This window comes from Mchenga conophoros, linkage group LG23, assembly GCF_057382185.1.
Source record: "Mchenga conophoros isolate Kocher_MC1m ecotype Shallow Benthic linkage group LG23, M_conophoros_male_GT1.1, whole genome shotgun sequence".
In the NCBI taxonomy this organism is placed as follows: domain Eukaryota; kingdom Metazoa; phylum Chordata; class Actinopteri; order Cichliformes; family Cichlidae; genus Mchenga; species Mchenga conophoros.
This window is the reverse complement of record NC_140547.1, coordinates 48,812,979-48,838,773: the sequence shown is the minus strand read 5'-3', so window position 1 is coordinate 48,838,773 and position 25,795 is coordinate 48,812,979. Positions and strand designations below refer to the sequence as shown.

Here is a 25,795-nt window from a genome sequence, read left to right as displayed (position 1 = left end):
ATTAAAGGAGAAATTAAGAGAAGTTTTACACATAAAATTGCGGCCAACAGACTTGTGGAGGTTGGGAAGGCTTCCGGAGCATCACAACAAAAAGGTGAAACAAAAACACACACAAGCAGAGAAATGTGAGAGAGAGGCACGTGCTAGAGAAATGCCTCGTTTGAGAAAAAACGTTAAATTAGCCCATGTACAAACGCACATACACGCAATGAAGAAACAGCTTACACCCATGAACACGTGAAGATTTTCCAGCAAGTTTAAAGCAGTGAAACTTAACATACACCCGCCGTTACACAATAAAGTTTATCCACTACTAACAAATAAACTCTCTGGGTTGCAGGACAACAACTTAACTTCAAAAAAAAAAAAAAAAAAAATCACAACCAGTGATAACACGACAAATTTAGTGGTTAATAAAAGTCAAATTGTGACATGTTTTCTTCTGATTGATTAATACAAGTGAGTACTGAATGAAAGAAAATTCCATTTTTGTGCTTTAAACATGATCTTAAGAATTTTAACATGTACCTGTGTTGTCCTGTCAGCTTGGTGGGTTATGAGAGGATTATATGGTGAGAAAAAACAAAAAAAAAGGGGGAGAGAAGGCTGACACAGGGCCTGGTCCCGTTGTTTTTCCCCTCTCTGAGTAACACAGCCAATACAACATGATTTTCCTGTTCGTTTGTTTTTGTTTTTGTTTTGTTTTGTTTTTTCTCTTTATGCTTGATTACAGGCTGCTTTGTCGGCCCTGAAAGCCGAAGCTGACCCTGGACTCCTGCTCTCCCCTCTACCATCTTTGCTCTCTCCTCTACCATCTTTGATGTGACCCTGACTAAATGCTAAAGCAGCTGAACCCGCAACAACAACTTGAAAATGTCAACAGTGCTGCAGGAAAATGATCTCATGCAGCAGAGACGGAGAGCGGTAATCCAAGGCCCGTTTCACTACACGGGGAGATTTCTGTCAGCGTCTTTTCTTTCTGAGAAGATTGAGAAAGGCCCGGCTCCCACCACCGATTCTGACCACCTTATATAAAGGAACTATTGAGAGCATCCTGAGCAGCTATATCACTGTCTGGTTCGGGAACAGCACCATGCCGGACAGACAAGCACTACAGAGGGTTGTGCAATCAGCTGAGTGCACCATCCGCTCCGAGCACCCTGACCTGCACTCAATCTACAGCAGGCGGTGCTGGACCAAGACCAGGAAGATCGTGAAGGACCTCAGCCATCCCAACAACAGACTGTTCTCTCTGTTGCTGTGTACGTGACAAATAAACACCTGGATTTGGAAAACGAGGCACTCGCAAAGCCACCAGCATTGTGCCTGATTGGACACACCCCTCTCACACACTCTTTACATTCTTGCCATATGGAAAAAGACAGCTTCAGCTGACAGAGCTGTGACGAGACGCCCATTAAGCCCAGATGAAAAGTGAGGCCGAGCAAAACCATGCTGACCTTAACCACTCTGCATTAAAACTGTGCAGGACAGTGATGGACCAACAATGACCATCGGGCAGCAAAAAGGGCGTGCCAGAGACAGGAGGAGTAACTGAGGTCAGGAGGCACCTCAGAATGGACAAAACACCAGGAGAAAATAAGCTGAAGGCACAGGTGTCGGGGCTTGGCCAGGAGCTGACCTCTGAGAAGAGCCGAACAGCAGAGCCGCAAAAGGCCGTGGAGCAAAGCAAGGAAAACATCAATGGACTTAAATCTGATTTCTACGGAAAAGACTCTGAGGTTTCTGCCCTCAATAAGACCTCGAGGCATCAGAGCAGAAACTGAGCATGGCCCAGGAGGAGCTAGCTGAAAATCGAACCCATCAGGCTTGGAGTCCAAGACACCGGACTTGAAATCAGGCCGGAGCATCCTGGAGCTAGATGAGCAGTGTGATTTGTCCGGTCTGCTATGGAGCGAACGTTAGGGGGATGGCTTCCTGTCGCCTCTGCCGTCCTCCGATCGCTCAGCGTCCTGGGCTGCCCAGCTCTGGACTGAACGCTCGGGCCGAGACACCCAAACAACCATGGACTCCATTCCCCTGGAATGGGACCACGACTACGACCTCAGCCGTGGGCTTGAGAGTGCAAGCAGGGATCCCAGAGAGCCTTGAGGCCTGTGTTAAACTAACAGAACAAAGGTTGAGGTCTTCCACTGGGGAGGTGGAAGCTGCAGACTCTCCTATACACCTTCTGGATGTCAGCCGTTCCACCTGCAAACAAACGGACAGCAGTCGCACTTCTGCAAGCAACAAACGGACATCCAGACAATTGAGCTGCGTATCAAAACCCTGAAGGAAGACCGAAGCAAAAGGGTCAAGTTAAGGAGGAGCGAAATAAGGAGAAGATGCTGGACACTGGAGAAAAGGACTGCCTCAATTGGGGCCAGAACCAGTATGGACAGAACTCTGAGCAGCAGCACCAATGGATGCAAACAGACTGAAAAGGAGGAGGGCAGGACCCAGGGCACGCTTCAGGCCGTGGTTTACCCAGAACACTACAACAGGAAAGTGATGAACACAAACACCCACACAAACACACACATCTACATGCACCGACTCAGAGTGAAAGGAAACATACATATGAACATATGCACTCGTTGATTGAGGGAGAAATGACACACACACACACACACAAATTAAAATGTTGATTCAATGAACTGAGAAGTGATCCACACACACACACACACACACGCTGATGCAATGAAGAATGCTTTACTAACAAATGCTGCACACAAACATCCAAATACGGAGTTGGTTACAACAGCAAGAACTGATTGATTATTTATTGCTTAAATGTATTTCATGCCACGCAGAGGGCATTTGTGTAGATTTAGAGGACATGGTCTGAAGCACTTTGATAATGAAAACAATGTCTGTGCGTGATGTCTGTTTATGGCTCAAAGCCTCCACTGAATTGTTTACTGTGCTTCACACAGTCTAACAAGGAGCAGTGGTACAGAGCGAAAATGATGAATGAATGGTGTGAGTTTTATTTCGAAGAAATTATGAAAAGGTTGTGTTGATTCAACTTAGTTGTTTACGTTTTTGTCAAGGTAAAGAGTTGGTGTGTAAATAGTGTCTACTATTGAGTCAAGTAAATCCAACATGTTTTGTTGGTGCAAAAAGGAGTTTTGGTTGATCTTTGGGTTTTGTTTGACACTAGGTTGATTCTATCAGTGAGGTTTGGATTGTTCTCTTTCTCTAAGAGAGAGAAAGATGGTTTGAACTTTGGACATGTTTGCAATGGGCCCCAGTATCTGTTATTGTATGAGTGTTTTATTGTTTACGTTTGTTTTTGCTTTTGTTACAGTGCACTGAGATAAGAACATCTGAGAGGTGTGATCCACCGGTGGTGATATTTTGGTATTTTGTGAGTTCCTGATTTAACAAATCAGCTCTTTAATCCAGGCCTGAGAGATTGAACTTTAAAGCGCTATAAAATATTCTTATTGAAAACAGTCGCAAAGTATTTTTTCTCCATGATTATAATGAGCTTGGGAGAAAATTGACTTATATGGGACACTGATCCTGAAGCCTAAAAGGATTGCAGCGAGTCAATCCAGTCCAAAGAAGGAAAAACAAACAAGGAGCTGTTTCCTTTAAAATGATGACGTCATCTTGCTGGTGATGGAGCCTCGAATAGGCTGCGCGTGAGACTCCATTATCAGCAACTTTTGGTATGAATGTGTGTGGATGTATGCATATGACTGACGACTAAAAGTCATGGACTGACGACTAAAAGTTTAACTGACTTGATACTGAGACAAAAATGGTGCTGACTTTAGGATTATTGAATGTCCACAGACAATTCACCCAGCCTGTAAAAGAAGGGTGGATGTTTTGTTTTGCTTTGTTTTGTCTGCAAGAACAGAAGAATGACAGAGACTAAAGAGCTGTAGCTTCACAGCAGTGTGAACTGCAGACTGAACCCTTTGGTTGCTAATTTTGAGCTACTGATGTTTGCATTAAGGAAATTGTGTTTTAGTAGCTGTGTTTTAATTAAGGTATTACATTATATTGTTGGGAATGTTAAATGCTAAAGTGAAGAAAAGGTTTGATCCCACTCATGACTGAGCATGTTATTATTAACCATAGTGGGTCACTATAGAGAGTCAATTAATTTTAGGAAAAAAAAAAACAAACAAACAAAAAACCCTCCACCGAGGTCTATGAATAACAGGGGAATGATAGACAGCCACACTCAAAATGGAGATATGTAATGATAAACACTGGTCCCCGTCTTTTGGGCGCTCTCTTGAAGTAGTCAACAATTTAAAAGTAAGATAAAATAACAGGGGCATGTGCTGAGGGGTGGTGCTGCACAAGAACAAGAGTAAAATAAAGCAAATATTGTTTTTAGAAGTGCAAATTAAAATGTACCATTACACTCAGAGGATCAATATGAAGCTTGATATTTGTTAATTTTGAAGGAAGTACATGACTGGTGACTGTTCTGTCCTGAGCTTTTGTTTTTACAGCACCCGCTTGATCACACCAACAGTTTCTCGCCACCGAAGAGGGGTACTTGCAAAAAAAAAATAAAGAACGGGGAGGAATATCATCAAAACTGGAAAAAGGTAATCCCCAAAGGGGGTGATAATGCCATAACTTTCACTATGGTCAAATTCTCAAAATTTGACCCTCAAAAATTCTTCAAACATTTAGACACAAAGTGGAGATTTAGATAAATATAATGTCATAAACCACATAAGCATGAAGTATTTGATTCAATAAGATGGTGAAATAACAAGCAGCAAAAGGTTGACCATGTTAATGGGGTTTATTCAAGGGTGCAGAGGAGATTATTATTATTAAAGACAACAAATGAAATAACGAAAAGTAGAAGTGGAAAGAATTTGCGTTAACGGTAATAAAATCAAAACAAAAAGGAATACTAATTAAAACTGTACTGAATGTTCACAAAACTAACTAAAATTAACTGGATTTATAGCAAAATGTGTTTGGTTGCATTGATGTGTGCGTGCCCTGATATAGTGAAATTAAGGTAGTACGTTAGTCGAGTCGTCTGTGTTGCTGCTCCGTCCACGCGCAGAATCAGGTCAGGAAAAGTCGGGAGACAGCGCCAGAATAGAATTGAGGATGATTTTAATATGACTGTTTTGTAGACATAACAAGAGTCTTGTAGTGGAGAGGGACGTAATGTCCTCCTGAGACCCAGAGAATAAGAAAAAACAGGGAGAAAATATTTTCGTTTTTTCTTTTTTCTTTTTTTTTTTTCTTTTTTCTTTTAAATGAATCAAGTGTTATTAAAATAACAATCTCATAAGATGAAGATCAGGGACCAACCCAGAAGTCACTGACACTTCACTAGCTGTAAACTATTGGTTTAGGAATAAGTGATGGCACTGAACTTTCTATTTCACAAAAGTCAATTTATTTAGGATATCTGAGGAAGTACTGATTTTATTTGGAGACACAAAAGAACATTTGGCACTTCCCTCATCTCACATCTGTTTCATTGTTGTACCCAATCATTCTACAACTGAAATGCCTTGGACTGCTAACCATTTCAGGCAAGTGGAGTGAACCATATTTTGCTAGACTCTCATCAGATTGGGGCTTCCTTTTATTAATCTTTGGAGAGAAGTCTTCATTACTGGTATTATTCAGGTCTTGTTCACATGTTTGTCCCAGGTTTCTCAGCCAAGAGGAGCTTAAACCCCAGATACTGTGAGTTCTTTTCACACATTGAGATCACTGATAACTCTCAGCAACGACGTGATCTCGTAGAAACAATTAGGTGTTATGGATTCAACTATAATTGCGACTCTTATTTTTTACTTTACTGGAAAACATTTCTGCATTTTACCCATATTTTATTTTTAACTCAAAATCAAAATTCCAGATTCTACTACATGTTGGTTTTGCACCAGATAGGACGACAGATTTCAGGTGGCCCTGTGTCTTTCTCTATTACATCTGCCACTGCATCTCGATAATCTTCTCTGTGGCTTTTAGTGGGTCCTGACCCTCTCATATTTTGAAAAATCTATGTTTGAATCTCCCTTAATAATTGTGTTAAGAATTCTCTCCGCCTTTGTATTAGGAAAAAGTGAAATAAATATAAATATAAAGTCCCAATGTGTAGAGCACACATTAATAAATTAGTCATGTTCCCTGTGAAAGTAAATGAGCCTAATTCTTAAAGACCCCTGAAATTATTTACTAGATGTTTATTTTTTGAATAAAATAAAAATCTGAGTTTAACAAAACATTTTAAATGTAAATATCAAGCTTACCTTTCTCTCTTCCATAAAATGTGCTTGTGGGCACGCCAGCCATTTTGAAAAGGTGGGAAAAACAATTGGCAAGGCCACACCCCCACACATGGGATATAATTTTAAAGGTTCTGTTGTCCTCTCTAAGAAACATCAGGACTTAGAGGAGTGGCAAGTAGAGTATGAGAGCTACAAGCAAAAAACTAAATGTGTACTACAGTGCGCAAAAATGAATTACTGGGTCATCAGGGGGTCTTGAGGGACATTTATAAAACAAAAAATCCCACAAACCTTAAAAGTGCACTTGAAAAGCTCACACAAGAAGGTTAACCTAGCTTACCTAGAAGACCTCATCAGGGGGAGCACGCTCCCCCTCGTTGAAGAGCTCACCCACTTAACTCGCATCCCAAGAAAACAGCTAACCCCAGATAAGGCAGCGTGATGTATCCCGAGATAACAGGACTGGGACATCTAAATAAAGGTGTGAAACAATCGCCTTCAAAAGGTTATCAATTAACTTTAACCAAAACTAGGACCACTCGGTGCGGCAAGAGTTAATAGTTATTAGTCTCAACACCCAAGGATAATTAGAAGAGCATGACTGATATGATGGAACTGAGATTTTGTTACACTTAACTTTTGCAAAACACAAATAAAACTAAATTGAAACTAAGGATTTTCAGAAAATAAAAACTAGACTAAACTAGCAAAGAATTGGTAAAAACTAATTACAACTGGAAAAAAATTGAAAATCTGGAGTCGAAACTAAATAAAAGATAAAACCTAATGAAAATGGCGAAACGTCTAAAACTCTGGTGCAGAGATTGGCAAATCTGACCAGGAACGTTATAAAATGGATTGTCAGAACAGTCAGCGTTAAAGCCACATTTGACAGTCCATACTAGGGTGGCATTGGACATCTTGGGGGTGGAAAGGGGTTGGTGTGACCAAGGTGTGGTTTGGCTTGTCGTATGTATATTTGAGATCATATGGCTCTGGATGGACCGGTTACCAGGGCATGGAAGGAGGACAGACTCATTAAAGGAGGAGAAGGAACTTGCTGGGATTGGAGATCCTCTGGGTGAGTGGTTGATTAAAAGCATGCATAAAATAGAAGTTATCTGTTGTTATTGATTGGTAATAGATTGATAATTGGCCACATTTACAGCTGTATTGACTTGTTGTGGACGTAGTCGACTTCAGGTTTAAACACTCTAATTAACAGATTGAAAATAGTGACATTAAAGGAAGAGTATGCAGCACCACCCTGTCAGACGCCAGTGATGGTGGAGCTCACTGATGAATCAGGTGAGCTGGATTCATGGCTGATTCAAAACTAAGATCCCCCTGCTGTGGTCAGGAAGGGGAGAAAAGGGGGAAATAAAATCAAGAATTAGAGAGGCATTTATAAACGTTTAAGTGTCAAGTGAAACGGGACAAAAGGGGGTGTTATACTGTTATTTTCAATGTCAGCATTATTATTGTATGAGAATCATGCAACAAGTATTGCATCGATGATCATTTATTGAAGTTTTTGACCTTATACTAACATCTGTGTTCCTGTGATTGTTATAACTTCTGATGAATCTTCCATTTACAGGTGTTAGGATAATGATATAATTTTTCATTGCAGGTGTAACCATGATCATTTTCATACATATTGCAACTTGTTGCTCATTGTAGAGTTGTGCTCAAGTTAATAAGGGTTAAAAGCTACAGTCAGCGCGAATGTCTGACTGATCTATTGAGGGAAAAGGCTTCGAGCATAGAAGGCCGCACGCGCTTACAAAACACTGATATCATGTTATTCTTTGTGATCTTTTCTTAAATTATGTCTTTAAGGTTAGTTTAAATAGTGGCAGTTAATTAAACGAGATTTATTAAAATATTAAATACCTGAGTCAGAACGTTACACGCGGATCACCTTAAGAGTCTGGGAAACTTTGTAGCTGCCTAACTTTTTTTTTTGAATGTTCTAGCTCCGTTGATTTGACACATTGGAATGTGTCAAAAAGGGGGGGAAGGTTGAGCTTTAACATCAAACCAGGATTATTTGAACATTTTATAACTTCATTTGTGTCTTTAATAATTTAGGAATGGTAAAGCTTAAGCTAATAGCGGTCCGAGAAGACGGACCTTTTAGAGAATCAGTGAAAAAGCATAAACTATCATTTTCATGTTTAATCATTACTCATTGAAATGAACTGAATAGCGTTTAGAAGATTTGTTAATTTTTTGTCTTTTGTTAAAAAGAGGGGTTTCAATAATTTTCAGACACACCTTGCAAATGTGCTTATAACGAGTTGGCACTCGGCCTTTTGAAGGTCAGAAGCTTCGTTCGGCGTGACTGTCCGGACTGATAAAGTGTAAGAAATGCCTTGAGTGCGGAGGGCTAAATGCAAACATGCTTACACACACATAAGATATGATTAGAATAAGTCCCTGGGACATTCTGAATGTTTTAGACCAATTCTGAATCACTAGAAGGTCAGTAGATAATAACATTAGATTATTAGGGTTAGGAAGAGGGGTGTTTTGGTTTTCTGTCTCTTACAGAGAAAGGAACAGACACCAGACGAGGTCACAGAGATGCGAGGACCCTCCGTAGCAGAGTCAGACACAGTGACTGCCGAGACATCAATTGGGTCCAAGGGTCATGGCGTTTGGGCTCCAGCTAGTCACCACAAAAGGATGGATCCCATAAACACAGCAATAACCATGAAGGGGTTGACGGAAATCCGGAAACACCAGACCAACGAGGTTCGAGAGGCTTTTGGGCAAAAAGGGGACACCTTCCTGTTCCTTTTTCTGGAGAATACACAGATCGTTGTTTGAAATCGGAGCAGAATAATCCCCTGATCTGTGTTACGACTGAAGGGTTGTCTAACAGGGGCGGAGCGTGGGGGTGGCTTACTGGGCTTAAGCCCGGGTTGTTTTGTCAGAAGCCCGGGGTCTTTTGGAGTGTAATTTTTTCATAGTTAGATGCCTGGCTGACAACTGTATAAAACAAAAAGTACACACAATATTCGAAGCACATAGTGCACACTGTGGGAATTTACGACTGTGCGTGAATCCCCCCCTGATATTGGTATGATCCGAGCTCAGGCACTAAGCGACTGAGCGAGGGGGCGGGGCAGCTGCTACCTGTTAGTGCGCTGTTGGAGAAACAGAGCCAGCCATACTAAGGAGAGCTTAAGTTTGACCAGGTACCAAAGCAAATCATTCGTACCGTACAAATAATGTAAATATGACGGTGCATCACGAAAGATTGATATGAAACTGATCACTTGACCAATATTACGTTACTTGCTCTTCAAGTGAATCAACAAATGGCGAAATGAAAAGCCGAACAAATGCTATTTTTTAGAGTCTTAGCTTACGTGTGTTTATTTCATATTTTCAGTTCTTACCCTCCCCGACTAAATCGGTTTCAGTTATGTACTGAAATATAAGAATGGACATTAGAGGGCTCTTTCAAAGAAAAAACTCAGGTAAATGTTATTTTATATATTGTGCTTTGTATGTTGTTCAGTATATTTCTATGCAAAACAAGAGGGATTTCAGTACACAGCAGGATATTTACATTTGTAACCAGATATTTACATACACTTTAGGGAGAAAACATAAAACATTTTTTTTACTGTACAACATCAATTTAGAGTAAACTTTTGTTTTAGATAAATATTGAAATATCTTTTGAATTAGTTAAATGTCAGAATAAAGAGAGAGAGATCTGTCTATTTATTATCACTTTCATCAAATTTAGGAGTACATATACACTAAGTTTGTTAATTAATAAGAAAACTCCAGACGATTCCATTCTGAGCTGAAGAAGCTTCTGATAGGTTAGTAGAGTCCATGTGAGTAAACTGGTGGCACAGCTGTGGATGCATATAAGGCAAAACACAGAGCCTGTTTCTGTGACATGGGAACATCAAGAGATGTCAACCAAAACACCAGGAAAAGAACTGTGGAGCTCCATAAGTGTGGCTCAGTTTGAATACAATTTGGTGCCATTTGCAATTAAGAAATACAGATAGTTTCTCTCTTTACTCTTAAAGTTAACAAATATGTTTTTTATATTTATCAATCTAAAAAAATAAACATTTAGTCTGATTTGATGTTACAATTAAAAAAGTGTTTGTTTTGATCTGAAGAGTTTGTAAATATCTGGTTTCAACTGTATATTTTATGATTGTCAGCACAAAGAGAGAGAGAGAGAGGAACAGAGAGAGAGAGCAGAATGAGGACAGAACAGATGAACAAGAGCAGGTGAGACACACATGTTAGTCAAATGGTCGTTTGCCAAAAGTATCACCGTATCATAGGTACTCATGTATCTCGTACCTAGTGTTTCTTTTTAGGTTTGCTATTTTTCAAATTCTATATTTATTAAGTTATGCAGGCTTGTTTGCACAACAAGGCCAAAATAATTATATAAACTTTTCTCAATCTAAATATTGTACTTTGGTAGATTTAAAAAAATAAGTGTAGTGCAGGTCTATGATGATTTTTAGTGCTACTATCATCTAGTTCTGATTCTGGTTCTGTCTTGGTTAAGTCCTCAGTAGTCCTGATTTTGAACTGTTGTAGTCCTGTTTTAATTCTGGATCAGTTCTGCGTCTGGTTGAATTGGGGTTTAGTCCCTGTGTCTTGATACAGCCCCGACTTCGTTCTGTCTTGCTGCTTAATTAAAAAACTAGTTTAAGGTGTCCTGCATGTGTGATATATATATTTCCCTATATGAAGTCATTCTTTTTTGAACAAAACTCAAAACAGAGCCAATTAATCTTTCAGTCATTTCTAACCCCACCCCCCCCAAAAAAAAAAAATCCCACATGCATACTACCCTTTAGGGCTAAGCCCCGGGTGTTTCAAATGTCTGGCTCCGCCTCTGTTGTCTAACCCCTAAGGTTGAAGAATTAAGAGCAGAGGATCACCCAACTGGACGACACTGGTAGCTGCAGCAATAAAATAAAGGTTAAGAGCTCTTCGGACAGAGGTTCTAGTCTACGTCTGAATGGTATAAGGGAACACCAAATAAAGCTGTGGGAGGACAGGGGAGTGTCATCTGTACCTGCTATCCTTGTAGTAATAGTTTGTCTTGCACCTGACTTGCGCAAACACAGAGGTCATCTTACATATGGTTCGCCCGTCAGGGGGACAAAGGACCTCAGGAGTGAGAAGAGATGAACCCGGCCACACTGGGCTACAGGGTGTTTGTGAGGTCATTATTCTAATGACCTCATCAGGGGGAATTGTAAAATTATGATATTATTTTATGCCATGTTATACCCCTAATCAAAGATTGTGAATTATTATGTAGTTTTAGTTTGCATTATTCTCCTGAATTAGAAGAAGCTGATAACTATTGCATTAGTTAAACTGATTTGCATTACATTAAATTGCTGACTTGTTGTGAATGAATGATATTGTTTTATGATGCATTATATTGCTGAGTTATAAGAAATACTGTTCGCAGAAGGTTATTGTCTAATTTGTCTGAGTAGAAGAGAACAGAATATACTGGAGTTTTCTGCCCCATCTCAGCAGGAGCAGATAGACGGGGAGCCAAGGTCGTAGCTTAGGCGCTGTGTGAGAGAGAGCATGTGAATGTTTAGGCTTTTTATGATAAGGTGGAGGCACCAGAGGTTATAAAAGTTTGAGCAATGCTCCACCATTTTGAGATTTTGAGGCTGTCTGCATCAGTGCCCATCTCCCACGTGTGTGATCATTAAATCATCGTTTGACTCAACCCGGCCGGACCAGTGTTGTTATTGTGGTTTTTTCTCTTGTCTCCATCCCCAATATTTTGAACCTTAACAGCTCCCTGAAGGGAAACGATTACATCCTCCAAACAATCACAATCTGTCTCTGAACGACTGGAATTATTCTCTGATTTGTCAATAACTGGAATTTATCAATGCAGACACGTTGCCAACATGATGAAGTCAGTCTGAGTCGCATCTCTTTGGCTAACTTAACTCAAGTGGTTGCCGACTATTCTGGTTCTATTCCCATATAGCAGCAGGGCTGCTGAGCACCTCTGTCACTCTGCACTTATGTTCCCAGTTCTCTTTTGTGGAGGAATTTTCCAGGAATTCCTGGGACCAGCTTTCCATGAGAGACCCGATCAGGAGCGACTGTCCTGGACACTCCCAGCATCACAGGGACTCACAAACCCGTCTACCACAGTGAGAAGACTGATGGTCACAGGCCCACATGTAGCTTTAGATCACACGTGTGCACTTCCTGTGGTCACTGCTGTAACTCTAGACTCACCGAGGGGCCAGTGGTTGGTGAGGCAGCAGCAGCTGAAGTCATGTGACTAATGGCTCTCAGCTTCTGTCCTCCTATTCGCCGGTGTCCTTCACCTGTCACACCTGGTCAAGAAAGAGTGAGAATGTTCAGAGCTTTAATGGAAAAGAATATTATTACATATAAAAGGCCTCTAACAAGTATTGTAGTGTTAATCAGGATGAAGTCCATCATGAACACTTCAGAGTGGTTCAGACAGTCGGTGTTTCATCCACAGAGCCTCCAGTCTGCATATCAAAGTATCCTGAGGAATGACAGTGAACCCGAGTTCCCCTCATTACATTCATGTGTGTGACTGTGAGGAAAAGGTGATTGTATGAACGTGTGTGAGCGAGTGAATGAGGCTTGTATCAGAGTGGAGATAATGTCAGCGGCACAAGCTGGACGCTGCAGGTGTCACATGTGAATCTGTGCATCAGTGTCTGCACCTTTGTGGAGGTGAAGCTCAGGAGGTTTGGATTTGTTCAAAGCTCTGTCTGCTCCATCTTTCTTTCCCTCAGGCCTCTCCAGATCAGGAAGGAGGTCCTGTTCTCCTTCTCCCTCCTGGATTTCTGGATCCAGGGAAGGATCAAAGTCTCTCAGCCCAGCATCAGAGCTTCTGGCTGGGGGAGGACTGGAAGTTTCAGCTGGAGGCTGAGAGCCTGGATCTGCCATCTGAGTCACAATTCAAATATTCTCAGTAATCTCAAAAAGCAACAGAAAGGTGCCATTTTCATGAGCAGTGGGTTATCCAGCAGTTTGATTCATGTCAGCAGCATTTAGTTTGTAACTGCTGACTCACCTCTGGCTGTGTCCTGCTCTCAGGGTCACAGTGGACACTGTACCTTTGACCGAAGCTGCAAAGACAGTCAGCAGGGGTCTGGATGCATTCAGCACCACGTCCTTGTTGGGCAGACACCTTCAGTGACAGGACAGTTTATTATGCTGGTAACGTTAATAAGTCTGATCACCTGTAGAGCTCATTTAAACACATCAGCTGTAGAACATCATGTGTCATGGCGTGTCCAAACTCACAGGCTGCATCCTCCTGAGGACCCGGCCTTCAAGGTCTACGTGGGCCGGGTCCTCCAAAGGTCGGGTAGGCAGGAAGTGAGCGGCTGTGACGGTCTGGCCTTCAGATCCGCGTCACCGCTGTCTGGGTGGAGTTTAATAAACTCAGCCGTCTGCTCCTTGCTGTCTAAAATCTAACAGGACACTGGAGTAAACTCTCGACCGTCTCACACTTCTGTTTAATCACTTTTCTGTTTGACGTTTATTCAGCTGTGTGAAAACTGTAACTTCAGCCAAACCAAACAAAAAACCCTGAAAAAAGCCAAACGATAACATTTTTACGTGATCTAAGTGACTTATATATCATGTTTAAACCTGAACAGCCAAAGGCCATGGGGGTCTAAAAACGATGTGCCGGGAGTCCGCTGTTCTCGCCGGCTCTAATGACCCTCGACCTCCCGGTTAGCTATCCAGATGGTGGGTAACAGACGTCTCCAAAAACGTCAGAGCACTTTTGCAAATATGTGATATCTTGACAAACCGAGCAGATATTTGAAGTTTACACTCCTACATTCTCAAACAGGAGCCCCAGCAGAGATGGATGGCTGGCGCGGCTCTCCGGAGCCCCCAGTCAGAGCAGATGCAGGGCCAGCAGGTGTGGAGACCCCTGGCTGAGGCAGCTGAAGCTGTGGGTGGCTGTCAGCCAGCTCAGGATGCCTTTTGGGCTGCAGCAGCATAAAATCCTCAGCAGGCTGGGTAAGCTTGCGTGAGCTCTCTGTGGAGGCTGTTGCAGCTGAGATGGCTCACCCGAGCGGTGCAAACTTAGTTACCTTCAAGGCTCCAGAGTCAGCTGAGGTCAGCAGCTCAGCCTCTGGGGAGGTTACAATCCCTGGAACAGCCAGGTCTCTACAACCAGAAACAGTCTTTGCATGTGCAGCTTCAGAACCAGACTTGAAGTTCCAGTTAGTGTCCGATGTCCCAGAAACACTCAGGTGCTCACTGAGCAATCTCTTGAGGCCAACACTCACAAAATCAAACCGTCTTTGAGCCTTTGTGGGAACATTTATCGTCTGTGCTGGAAAGGTGGAAACATCTGGGAGATGCAGCCTTAACACACTGGGCTTCACAAGTCCTTGGAGGCAGCTCACTAAACTCAGGGATGCAGACAAAATCAGCACTTGCAGGAACACAATGTGCCCTCTCACAATGAGCTTGGAAGCATAAACTGAGTTTTCCTCACTGACTGTTTCAGACAGGATTGTGGGAGCAACACAAAAAGCAGCTTCAGCTGGAAACACACAGTTTAGTGTCTTTGCTGCTCGCTTTAAGTCACAATAAACAGGAAACTCATTGTGTCTCATGTCAGAATCAAATCACTCATATACAGGAAAGGAAGAGGCGGAGCTTATTTCCTGCAGGGAGAGGTTAGCAGTCTGTGTCTTTCTCATTTCTGACTCCTAAAGAGCTGAAAAACACAGGCTGTTATTGGCTGGCTGACACTGGGATTAATGTCCTTGAAGCCAGCAGTCTTTAATGTCCAGGTTCAGAACGGGCAGGTGAAAAACAGTCCTTTATGTCCTCTGATGTTCAATAAACTGTCCTGATTACTGAGGGAGCAGAGAAAGTGTCTCCATCACTCACCACAGCTGGATGCTCTGAAATCCTGGAATCCAGCTGTGGGGAGGAGCGCCGGCGGCGTGGACGCAGTTTAGTAATCAGGGAACGGGAGACAGGAGGGAAACACAGCTGGGACCAATTACACACACGAGACAGGAAACAGTAACACAGGACTGTCAAAGTAAAACAGGAAATATAACACAGAGTCCAAAGTAAGGAGACGTGGGACACAGTGAAGACACAGAAACAGAAACCAGAACTATAATCACAAAACAAACTCAGAAACATAAAGAGTGAATCAGCTGATTCAGTGTTTGTGACAAAAACATGGATCCTGGTTAATAACTTTTATTTGTTTGTTTCTGTATTATTTTGTGTATCGTTCTTATGAGCTGTTGTTTTGTCAGTGAAATATTATTTCATTGTTTTAAGCTTTTTGTTGACTTTGAAGTGCTTAAGTTGATATTTTTGAACATTTAATTTGTTCGATTATTGTCGAGTCGATAAAACTGTCAAACGCACAGCTGCTTCCAGCATGGCCGGAGGAGAGGTGGCCGAGCAGACGCACAACACACACAGCTCACAGGTTTGCATTTCTAGATATTGCAGATGTTGCAGAAATTGAGAGTAAACAACTCAGAGATCCAGCGCTGTCTCCTGCCCCTTATTTATACACCACAACACAACGACAGGCGTAACTCACACAAACGGGTAACATGAGGCTCAGATGCTTTGGACGTGTTCACATATACTGGACACAGAATGATGAAGATGGAGCTGCAGGAAGGAGGAAAAGAGGAAAAACACAGAAAAGATTCACAGATGTGGTGAAAAAGGACACGACAGCTTCTGTTTGTTAGTTTGGTTTTTCTTTATTTGGTAAAGATTCAGAAATAAAGAGAAGATCACATGTTTGAATATTATATTAACGTTCTGTAATTACAACAAGTTGTAAAATCTTTCCAGAGTGAGACAGAGACTGTGCAGAGACTGTAGAAGGACAGAGCAGCAGCAGAGCAGTCCAGATACACTGATGATCCTCTGTCAGATCCAGAGGGACACACAGGGCTGATGCTGGACTCTACATTGTGTCTGACAGTGGAGCTGTTCTCAGAGCAGTTCACTCTGCAGCACTGACAGTCATCTGCACTTCATTCCTCTGTCAGTCACTGCTGGATGAAGCTCTCCTCTCCACCTCCCAGTAACATGGCCCAGTCAGAGCGTCTCTACACACAAGCTGCTGCTGCTTCAACCTCTCTGGATCATCAGGACACAGCTGCTCCTCTCTCAGCACACACACCGTCCTGTTTACCATCATGGCCTCCACCTGCAGAGAGAAGGAGGAAGAGCAGAGGAGATAAACGAGTGTTTCCAGAGACTCTTCATCAGCTGTCAGTCAGTGATGCAGCACATCCAGTATAAAGAGCAGCAGGGACGTCAGTGCTGGGACTGTACTAGGACTCATTGTTGCTTCACTTTTTCTAATCTTTGGATTTTTATTGAAGTTGCTGAAAATGTTTTTCCCTCCTAGTTTGAGTTTGGACTTTCATTCATTAGAAGAACCTTGGTGTGTCCACTCTGAGCTCTGTAGGAACCCCAACAACAAGCCCAACAATCCAGATGGACGGTTCCAGCTGTTAACTGGAGGAATTCCATCCAAACATCTGCTCTCACTAAATTCTTCCTCACCTACAGACTGTGTTCTTCACTGCTTTAAACTTGGAAATCAATGCAGTCATTGGTCTGCGTGCTGCTTTGTTCAGAGAGCTGATTGGCTGTTGACAGTGTTTGATCAGAGCGTGTCAGCCGTTACTATGGTGACCATAAAGGTGAGAAACAGGAAGTGTTTGTGTCCAATCCTGAAGCCTGTCACCGTTCTCCTCTCACAGCTTCACTGAGAAGCTGCAGCTTTACAGGAAACACTGGATCTTTGTTTCATACTGACTGTGTTTAGTACAATACTGCTGACAGCACCACCCACTCACTCCATCACTCTACTGACCCCAGAGTCTCCAGTCTGTAGTCTGGACTCTGCTGAAGATCAGACAGCTGCTTCACATCTGGATCCTTCAGGTTGTTGTAGTACAGGTTCAGCTCTCTCAGATGGGAGGGGTTGGACTTCAGTGCTGCTGCCAGATAATCACAGCTGATCTTTGACAAACCACAGACCCTCAATCTGTATAAAGAATGAAAGATGTAACTTTATTAGACAAAGTGCTTGAAATCATTCAGTGTTTCATCATCTGTTCAGAGCTGAAGAAGGTTCAGAATGTAGAAGTTTAGAAAATGGAAACTCCAAACAGCTGAAGCCAACAGGAAGCAGCTTCAAACAGGAAACTGTGCAGAGTTTCAGACTATATGTCCTGATGCAGCCAGTTGGATTTTGGAGATTTGAATCTCTGTTCTGTGACTAAGTCCTTGAATCATTTCTTCCAGTTGGTCCAACAAGACAGACTAAGTATTGGACATGTGTTGTGGCTCCATCAGGGGAGCTTCTAAATGTGATGTGATGGCCCCTCTGGGTCTGTCAGGTCACAGCACTGAAGAGAGCTCAAACTGGGCACACAGCTGTTCCAGTCTGGACCAAAGACTCTATACTGGGACTGAGGGACTGCTTTGACTGCACCCACTGGGACTTTTTAAAGGCTCATGTTCTCACTTAGATCATCGATTTCTACTGACATTTCTTTCTGGGAAAAATGGGGATTACTTTGGAAACAGGAAGTATTTTCCCCAATAAGCAGCCCTGGATTAGTAAATCACTCCAACATGTTCTCAGGCAGAAGAAGCTGTCTTGTTATGAGGGAGAGAAGAAAAAGATTGAGGCACAGAAACCTGTTGAAAGAGAGATAAAGCAGCTAAAATCAGGTGTAAAAGTAAAGCAGAGGATGAGCTGAATAAAGGACACTCAAGGCTGGCTTGGAAAGGAATGAAGTCCATGGTGGGGATGCAGAACAAGGAGCAAAGATGAATGTGATGCTGAATCAGCAGAAGACTTGGACTCATTTGATTCCAGCTTTGATATCATTGATTTCAATGAAGAGCTTTGTGATTGTAGCAAAGGGCTGGTAGCTCTGAGAGTCCCACTGATGAGGTGTTTGTGTGGAAATCTCTTAGTGGGACCAAAGAGAGAAAAAGCCCTGGTCCTGATGCTGTGGGAGGGAAATGATTGAAGTGTGCTGTGAGGAACTGACTGGGAGATTTTCACACATTTTCCAGTCCTCCTGGGAACAACAGGAAGTTCCCAGCATATGGAAACAAAGGTTAAGTGTCCTATGGCACTCAGTGATGATGGTGCTGTGGCCCCACCACCTCCACCTCTTTGTAAAGGAACTAACTGTAATCTGAAGCTTCAAATGGAACTAAGACTTCCTCCACTAGGTGGCAGTGTCTGATGAGAAAGTGTTAGTGGAGCTGGCCTGGAGTCAGAAACAGGAAGATGCAGGATTTGGGCTGAAATGGGCAAAAGTGGTTAGCACTAGTGCCTTAGAGCAAGAAGGTTGTAGGTTGAAGCTTGTTGGTCAGCTGGGCCTTTCTGTGGAGGTTGGATGTTCTCCCACAGTCCAATGAAATGCTGCTTAGGTTCATTGGTGCTTCTACATTGGCTGTAGGTGTGGATGTGAGGGAGTGCTTCTCTGTCGCTCTCTGTTCGCTCTGTGATGGACTGCTCACCTGTGCAGGTGGACCACGCCTCTTGCCCTATGACAGCTAGGGCACAGGCTGCAGCCCTGTGAGCCTAAGCTGAATAAACAGTTAGCAAAAATGATCCATAGATGGCCTGAAATCCCCCAGTTAGCAGTTTGGTAGATAGCTATGACATGCTAATCCCATCCAGCAGCTGTATTCTACCTGTAAGCTGATCCCTGCTGAGCCAAAGCACTTTTTCATATACAAATTACAACCTTTAATAGAAACCTATTGGTCAGCATCTTATTAGCCTGCTGTTAGCTTCATTCCACAGAAAACTGAGAGAAACTAACAGAGTTGATAAAGAATAAAGAGAAATGTGCTGATTTAAAGCCTTTGAAGTGCTTCAGATGATCTCTGTCCACTTCTGTCCACTCATTCATTCATGTAAGCTTTCTAATGCAGCTTTGATCTTCACAGTCTGCTTGATGAAACTCATTCTAACCCTGAATGTCAGAGTGTTCCTGCTTCTCTTTCCCATCATTCATGCTGGCAGTGGAGGAGATTTGGATGTTGGACTGTGTTTTGGGTGATGTGTGTATGTTTGTGTTGGACTGCTGTCTGTAAAGCAAACGCACATTTTGCTTTGGATTTCAGTGTCAGACAGACTTTAAGGTGCAATGAAGAGTTTGAGAGTTTCACAGTGAATTTTCCAGTGGAGGATTTTTCTTCTTCTTTGAAGGTTTGAAATGTGAACATTGTTCTGCTGCAGTCAATGGACTAAACCAGAAAAGAAGAAAACAGACTTTACCATGAAGATCCTCAGTGTGGATCAGTATAATATCAGCCTGATGTCTGCAGTTTAGTGTCAGCACAACTTTCACATCATATTCATCTCAGCACAACTAAAACATGCTGACTGACCTCAGAGTTTCAAGTTTACATCCTGGACTCTCCAGGAAACCACACAGATGCTTCACTCCTGGATCCTGCAGCTTGTTGTTCTTAGTCGAATACAAGAAGTCATTACCCAGGTCCAGCTCTCTCAGATGGGAGGGGTTGGACTTCAGTGCTGCTGCCAGATAATCACAGCTGATCTCTGACAAATCACAGCTCTTCAATCTGTATAAAGAATGAAAGATGTAAGTTTATTAGACAAAGTGCTTGAAATCATTCAGTGTTTCATCATCTGTTCAGAGCTGAAGAAGGTTCAGAATGTAGAAGTTTAGAAAATGGAAACTCCAAACAGCTGAAGCCAACAGGAAGCAGCTTCAAACAAACACAACAAGAGAAAAAACTCTGAATGTTTCACATTAAAGTCGTACATTTCTCATAAAAACAGGACAAAGACTTGAAAAAGTCGTGTTTTTCCTTCCAGGAACCACATGGCTTCACTTTTAAAGGTGAAGTGTGACAGAAATGGACATATTTGAAGTCCAACACCTTTTTCCAGTCACATTATTAAAGCAGACAAACTACAAGCTCATTTTCATTCCAACAAGTCATCTTCTGACCTGGACTAACAACACTGGTCTCTATGTGCAGCTGGCTGTGAGACCAGTGCTCAGGGAGCGTCTACAAAGTGCAACACTGAAAGAACATCACACACTCATTTGCTTCCAGCACTTTCACACAAACATCTACTGTCATCATTGTCACCAAACTCTGTGGATCCTTTATTGCAAATTCAAATGGGATCAAATGGTCAGACAAAAGAGGGTTATGAGGAAATATGATGAAATGTTGTGTATTAGCAGCAAGTTATTGAATCATTTTCCTCAGAAACCAAACAAAATGATTGACAAACATGTTTTTACAAACTCAGTGTTGGACTTGGATCAGCAGGATAAGCTGATGTTTAAAGGCATTTGAGTCTCGCTGTATGAGAGTCCAGTTCTTACTCAATATTTATGGATGATGTTCTTTCAGTGTTGCACTTTGTCGACGCTCCCTGAGCCTCACAGCCAGCTGCACATGGACCAGCTGACATTACCCAGCATTAGAGGCGGCTGTAAAAAATTCATGTTCCCATTTAAATGGTTTTAATTTGAATAAAACGATGTTGATTCATTCAATCCTGAATCGATGTTTAATATAAATGTATTTTGCCAGAATCTCAGGTTAAAGCTCACAAACTATTTCAACAAGCAGCAAACAGATAAAACAGTAAATGAGAGCAGCTAAACACACAAAGATGGAAACACAGAGCGTGGATCGTTCACTCCACGGCACGTACACGGACACGCCGTCGGGGCTGAAAGTGGACAGCTCACAGATCCTGAAGCTGCAGGTTTCATCTGTCTCCAACCAAAACTGAGTGAAGCAGCAGCAAAAGAAGATCCAAACTCTGCTTCACGTTTGATCAATATGCTCATGAATTCTCTCTGACTTTGGCTGTTCCTGCCTGCACAGCTCTCTCTCTCTCAGTGTACTCCAAGAACAGCTTCAAACATCTGTTTCTGCATCATTCACTGTTTATTAGCCACCAGTCTGCTGTTGTGTTCAGTGCTGTCGGCCTCTGACAGTAAAGCCTCATTTCTGCTGTTCCATGGAAACTTTTTAAAATGATGACAGATTACAAACTCTCAGCTGTGTCTGTAATCAAACCTCTGTAACTTTGCTTCACTTCAGCAGCATCAGCTCATGTTCACATGTTGCTTCATGGTTTGCTTCAGTTTTTGATCGACTGCAGAATATTTTGAAGGTTATCTGCTATAAAAAGCCAGAAGAGGAAAATCTGCTTCATGTGTTTCTGTTTGATCCTCAGTGACTTTGACACAAAGGCCTCTGCTGTGATGATCACACCTCTGATCAAGTCTCACAGTGTCACAACTGATAAATGAGTTAGAATATTTCTGACTGTCTGCTGTGTGCCGTGACCTTTGACCTGCTAAAGACAGTCAGCTGTGGATTATTCATTGTTGTGTCTGATACTTAGAACTGTGAGGAAGAAGCTACACAGTTAATCAGGGTCCCCTCTCTCTGAATCAGGAAAGGTGGGCAGGCCGCGTGTGGGCCGTGGGCCATACGTTGAGTATCACTGTTTGAAATGTGAACATTGTTCTGCTGCAGTCAATGGACTAAACCAGAGAAGAAGAAAACAGACTTTACCATGAAGATCCTCAGTGTGGATCAGTATAATATCAGCCTGATGTCTGCAGTTTAGTGTCAGCACAACTTTCACATCATATTCATCTCAGCACAACTAAAACATGCTGACTGACCTCAGAGTTTCAAGTTTACATCCTGGACTCTCCAGGAAACCACACAGATGCTTCACTCCTGGATCCTGCAGCTTGTTGTTGAAGCTCAGGTCCAGCTGTCTCAGATGGGAGGGGTTGGACTTCAGTGCTGCTGCCAGATAATCACAGCTGATCTCTGACAAACCACAGTTCCTCAATCTGTATAAAGAATGAAAGATGTAAGTTTATTAGACAAAGAGCTTGAAATCATTCAGTGTTTCATCATCTGTTCAGAGCTGAAGAAGGTTCAGAATGTAGAAGTTTAGAAAATGGAAACTCCAAACAGCTGAAGCCAACAGGAAGCAGCTTCAAACAAACACAACAAGAGAAAAAACTCTGAATGTTTCACATTAAAGTCGTACATTTCTCATAAAAACAGGACAAAGACTTGAAAAAGTCGTGTTTTTCCTTCCAGGAACCACATGGCTTCACTTTTAAAGGTGAAGTGTGACAGAAATGGACATATTTGAAGTCCAACACCTTTTTCCAGTCACATTATTAAAGCAGACAAACTACAAGCTCATTTTCATTCCAACAAGTCATCTTCTGACCTGGACTAACAACACTGGTCTCTATGTGCAGCTGGCTGTGAGACCAGTGCTCAGGGAGCGTCTACAAAGTGCAACACTGAAAGAACATCACACACTCATTTGCTTCCAGCACTTTCACACAAACATCTACTGTCATTATTGTCACCAAACTCTGTGGATCCTTTATTGCAAATTCAAATGGGATCAAATGGTCAGACAAAAGAGGGTTATGAGGAAATATGATGAAATGTTGTGTATTAGCAGCAAGTTATTGAATCATTTTCCTCAGAAACCAAACAAAATGATTGACAAACATGTTTTTACAAACTCAGTGTTGGACTTGGATCAGCAGGATAAGCTGATGTTTAAAGGCATTTGAGTCTCGCTGTATGAGAGTCCAGTTCTTACTCAATATTTATGGATGATGTTCTTTCAGTGTTGCACTTTGTTTGGCACAAAATGAAATTATTTGGCCTCTCAGATGCTTTTAGAGATTCCCAAATGACTGATGATGACATCTCTGGGGTCTGATTGATAGAAAAAAAATGTCTTTGAGACCTTTTGTAACTGACAAACTCTTCATCTGCTAACAACACTGAGTTGAATCTCCATGGCTGATAGTTGGAGCAGGCATCAGGAATACACATTGAAAAAACAAGAGGAGAAATCACCAGAGTCTTATAATCACATTCTGTAACTAAAGGGAGACGTTTTTCTATACAAATATATGTTTTATGGACATTAGAAAAAAAGAGTATTGATGTGAAGCAGGATTATGAAATCTCCATACATCAGCCAGCCCATAATTATCAAGAAAGCTCTGAATGACGCATGCTGAGTTTGGACTAAGTGTACTTTTGTGTGAACTGTGGTCCATAGCAGATAATGAGCAGTTTAGGTCTCCCTCAAAGATGATATTGTGTGATGACATATTGGGGAGCCGCGCAAAGACATTAGTGAAAAATCTGTGATCGTCCCAATTAGAGGCGTAGATATTTGCTAAGATCAAAGGAAAACCATAAACTATATTTTCTGCACTTAAAATCCTGTAATTTTCTCATAAATCGACAGTGCGCCTTATGGATGAATTCTGGTTGTGCTTACTGACCTCGAACCGATTTTATGTGCTACACGGCGCTCAGAAACCTTTCAAAAGATGTTTTGGTACGACTTTGCTCAGCTACGAGGCCGCACCGCTTGATGGATTGTTGGAGCATTACAGCTACGAGGAGCCTCGCGGAGTGATACGTACTCTGCTTCAACGTAATATTACTGTATTGAGTGTGTATAAGGACCATAAATGGCACCTGTAAGAGACACGGTTACAAAGAGGGTTTCAAACTCCAGGCTGTCAGTCACGCAGTAGAACCTGGGAACAGAGCAGCTGCTTGTTATTATGCTCAGCGTCTGTTTACATTTTGACTGCACGATTGTGAGCTTTTTGTTATGCACAAAAACAACATTGTTTTCTTTTATTTATGGAGCATTATTATTTAATAAATGCTGATCATTTATTTCTGAGTAATTGTTTCATGTACATCTACGCTGTATGTTAATAAATGTGCCTGTGTGAGATTTGGGACACAGCTTTGACTAAGAACTCTCTTTTTGTTCGAACTTTCTGGCTTTAAAAATATCGAGATATATATCGTATATCGCCATCCAGCTAAAGAATATCGAGATATGAACTTTGGGTCATATCGCCCAGTCGTAATATTGCAATAGGTTGTCCGTTAAACTCAAGCGGGGCTTGGGCCCTTGCACGGCGTAGCCACACAATCCTGGTAGTAGTGACGCTCGGCTATGACGGCGTGCGGGTTACCAGCTGGCTTTCTCAGGATAGGGCTCCTGTGTGAGCGGTCGACAATAACGTCTTTATCCATACCCAGCACTTCACGTAGTAGCACGGATACGGCCGTGGAGGAGCTCGAGTCCAGGCCCTCTGGGATCCCTATGATGTGGATGTTAGCTCTCCGCTTCCTGCCTTCATCACATTTATCCTTCAGGTCAGACAGCTCCTCCTTCATACTCTCTACTGTAGACTGCAGGGTGGTCACCTCATCGCTCCACATTGACAGCCCATCCTCAGCTTCTTTCACTGTAACCTTTACTCCATCAACTTCGCCGCACGTCGCCGCCATGCTGTTAGTGATCTCATTTCTCAGTCCTTGCACGTCAGCCCTTATATTGTCAAAATCTTCTTTCAATGCATTTCTGAGTTCTTCTTTTAACAGCGTACTAATGTCCTCTTTAATGGATTGAAGAAGCTCCAATTTTAGAGCAGTAGGATCCACATCACGCGCGTCTGTTGAGTCTGCTCTTCAGCGGCCGTAGAGCTGGACGCTGCCCTTTGGCCATCATCAATACTCTCGCCCGAGATCGCACCGGGGCTAAAATATTCACCTGCTCAGCTGTTTTTGATCAGTTTGAGCCTGTGTGGTTTGATCAGGTGGAGGAACGATGTGATGCTATAAAGACATCATCTTGTCCAAATGAAGTTGTTCCAACACGTGTTTAAAAAGATTTTAAAGGTTGTTGGTTCCGACATCTTAGCGATTTTTAACAGCAGTCTTAGTTCAGGTGTTGTACAGCCTGTTTTAAACATGCTGTTGTACAGCCTGTACTAAAAACCTGATCTGGATCCTCTGTCTGCTCAAACTTCAGGCCTATTTCAAAGCTTCCCTTCCTGTCGAAGATTTTGTAAAAGATTATATTTGTTCAGCTGCAATCTGTTGTAAAGGTTTCAGTCTGGTTTTAAAGCTCTTCACAGCACTGAAACTGCCCTTTGAAAAGTTCTTAATGATCTTTTATCAGCCACTGATCAGGAGACTCCGCTGTGCTTTTGGATCTGACCGCTGCCTTGACCACAGCATCTTGACCTCACCATTGGAGCATGGCGGCATCAAGGGCGCTCTATTAGACTGGTTCAGCTCTTTTATTAAATCGCATTATTACATTTGGGGCTTATATTTGACGGCAATTTGAAAAACAGCTGAGCTCAGTTGTACAGCGGTCTTTCTTCAAACTGAGGCTTTTATCTAAGGTGAGATCATTTATATCTTTTAAAAACCTTGAACGGGCGATCCACGTTTTCATGACATCCCAGCTGGATTATTGTAACTCCTTATATGTTGGAGTTAGTGGGACCTGCCTGGCAAGACTGCAGCTGGTCCAGAAAGCTGCAGCTCGTCTTCTGACACAAGCTCAAAGACATTTATCGTCCCAACAACCA

At 42.3% G+C, this 25,795-nt stretch overlaps 2 protein-coding genes across 2 annotated transcripts in view; both read right to left on the bottom strand.

Moving 5' to 3' along the window:
• LOC146548208 (NACHT, LRR and PYD domains-containing protein 12-like) overlaps positions 1-25,795 on the bottom strand; it is a 586,500-nt gene that overhangs the window by 45,561 nt on the left and 515,144 nt on the right. The gene's annotated exons all lie outside the window — the stretch shown is intronic.
• The window catches only part of LOC146548220 (NACHT, LRR and PYD domains-containing protein 12-like), a 35,423-nt gene continuing 25,760 nt past the window's right edge, over positions 16,133-25,795 (bottom strand). Inside the window, exons 7-10 of the mRNA XM_085266175.1 lie at positions 22,016-22,192; positions 19,716-19,913; positions 17,167-17,340; positions 16,133-16,491 (exon numbers count right to left, since the gene is read on the bottom strand). Coding sequence (XP_085122301.1) covers positions 16,479-16,491; positions 17,167-17,340; positions 19,716-19,913; positions 22,016-22,192 — 562 coding nt within the window. The 3' untranslated portion in view covers positions 16,133-16,478. The remainder of the gene's footprint in view (positions 16,492-17,166; positions 17,341-19,715; positions 19,914-22,015; positions 22,193-25,795) is intronic.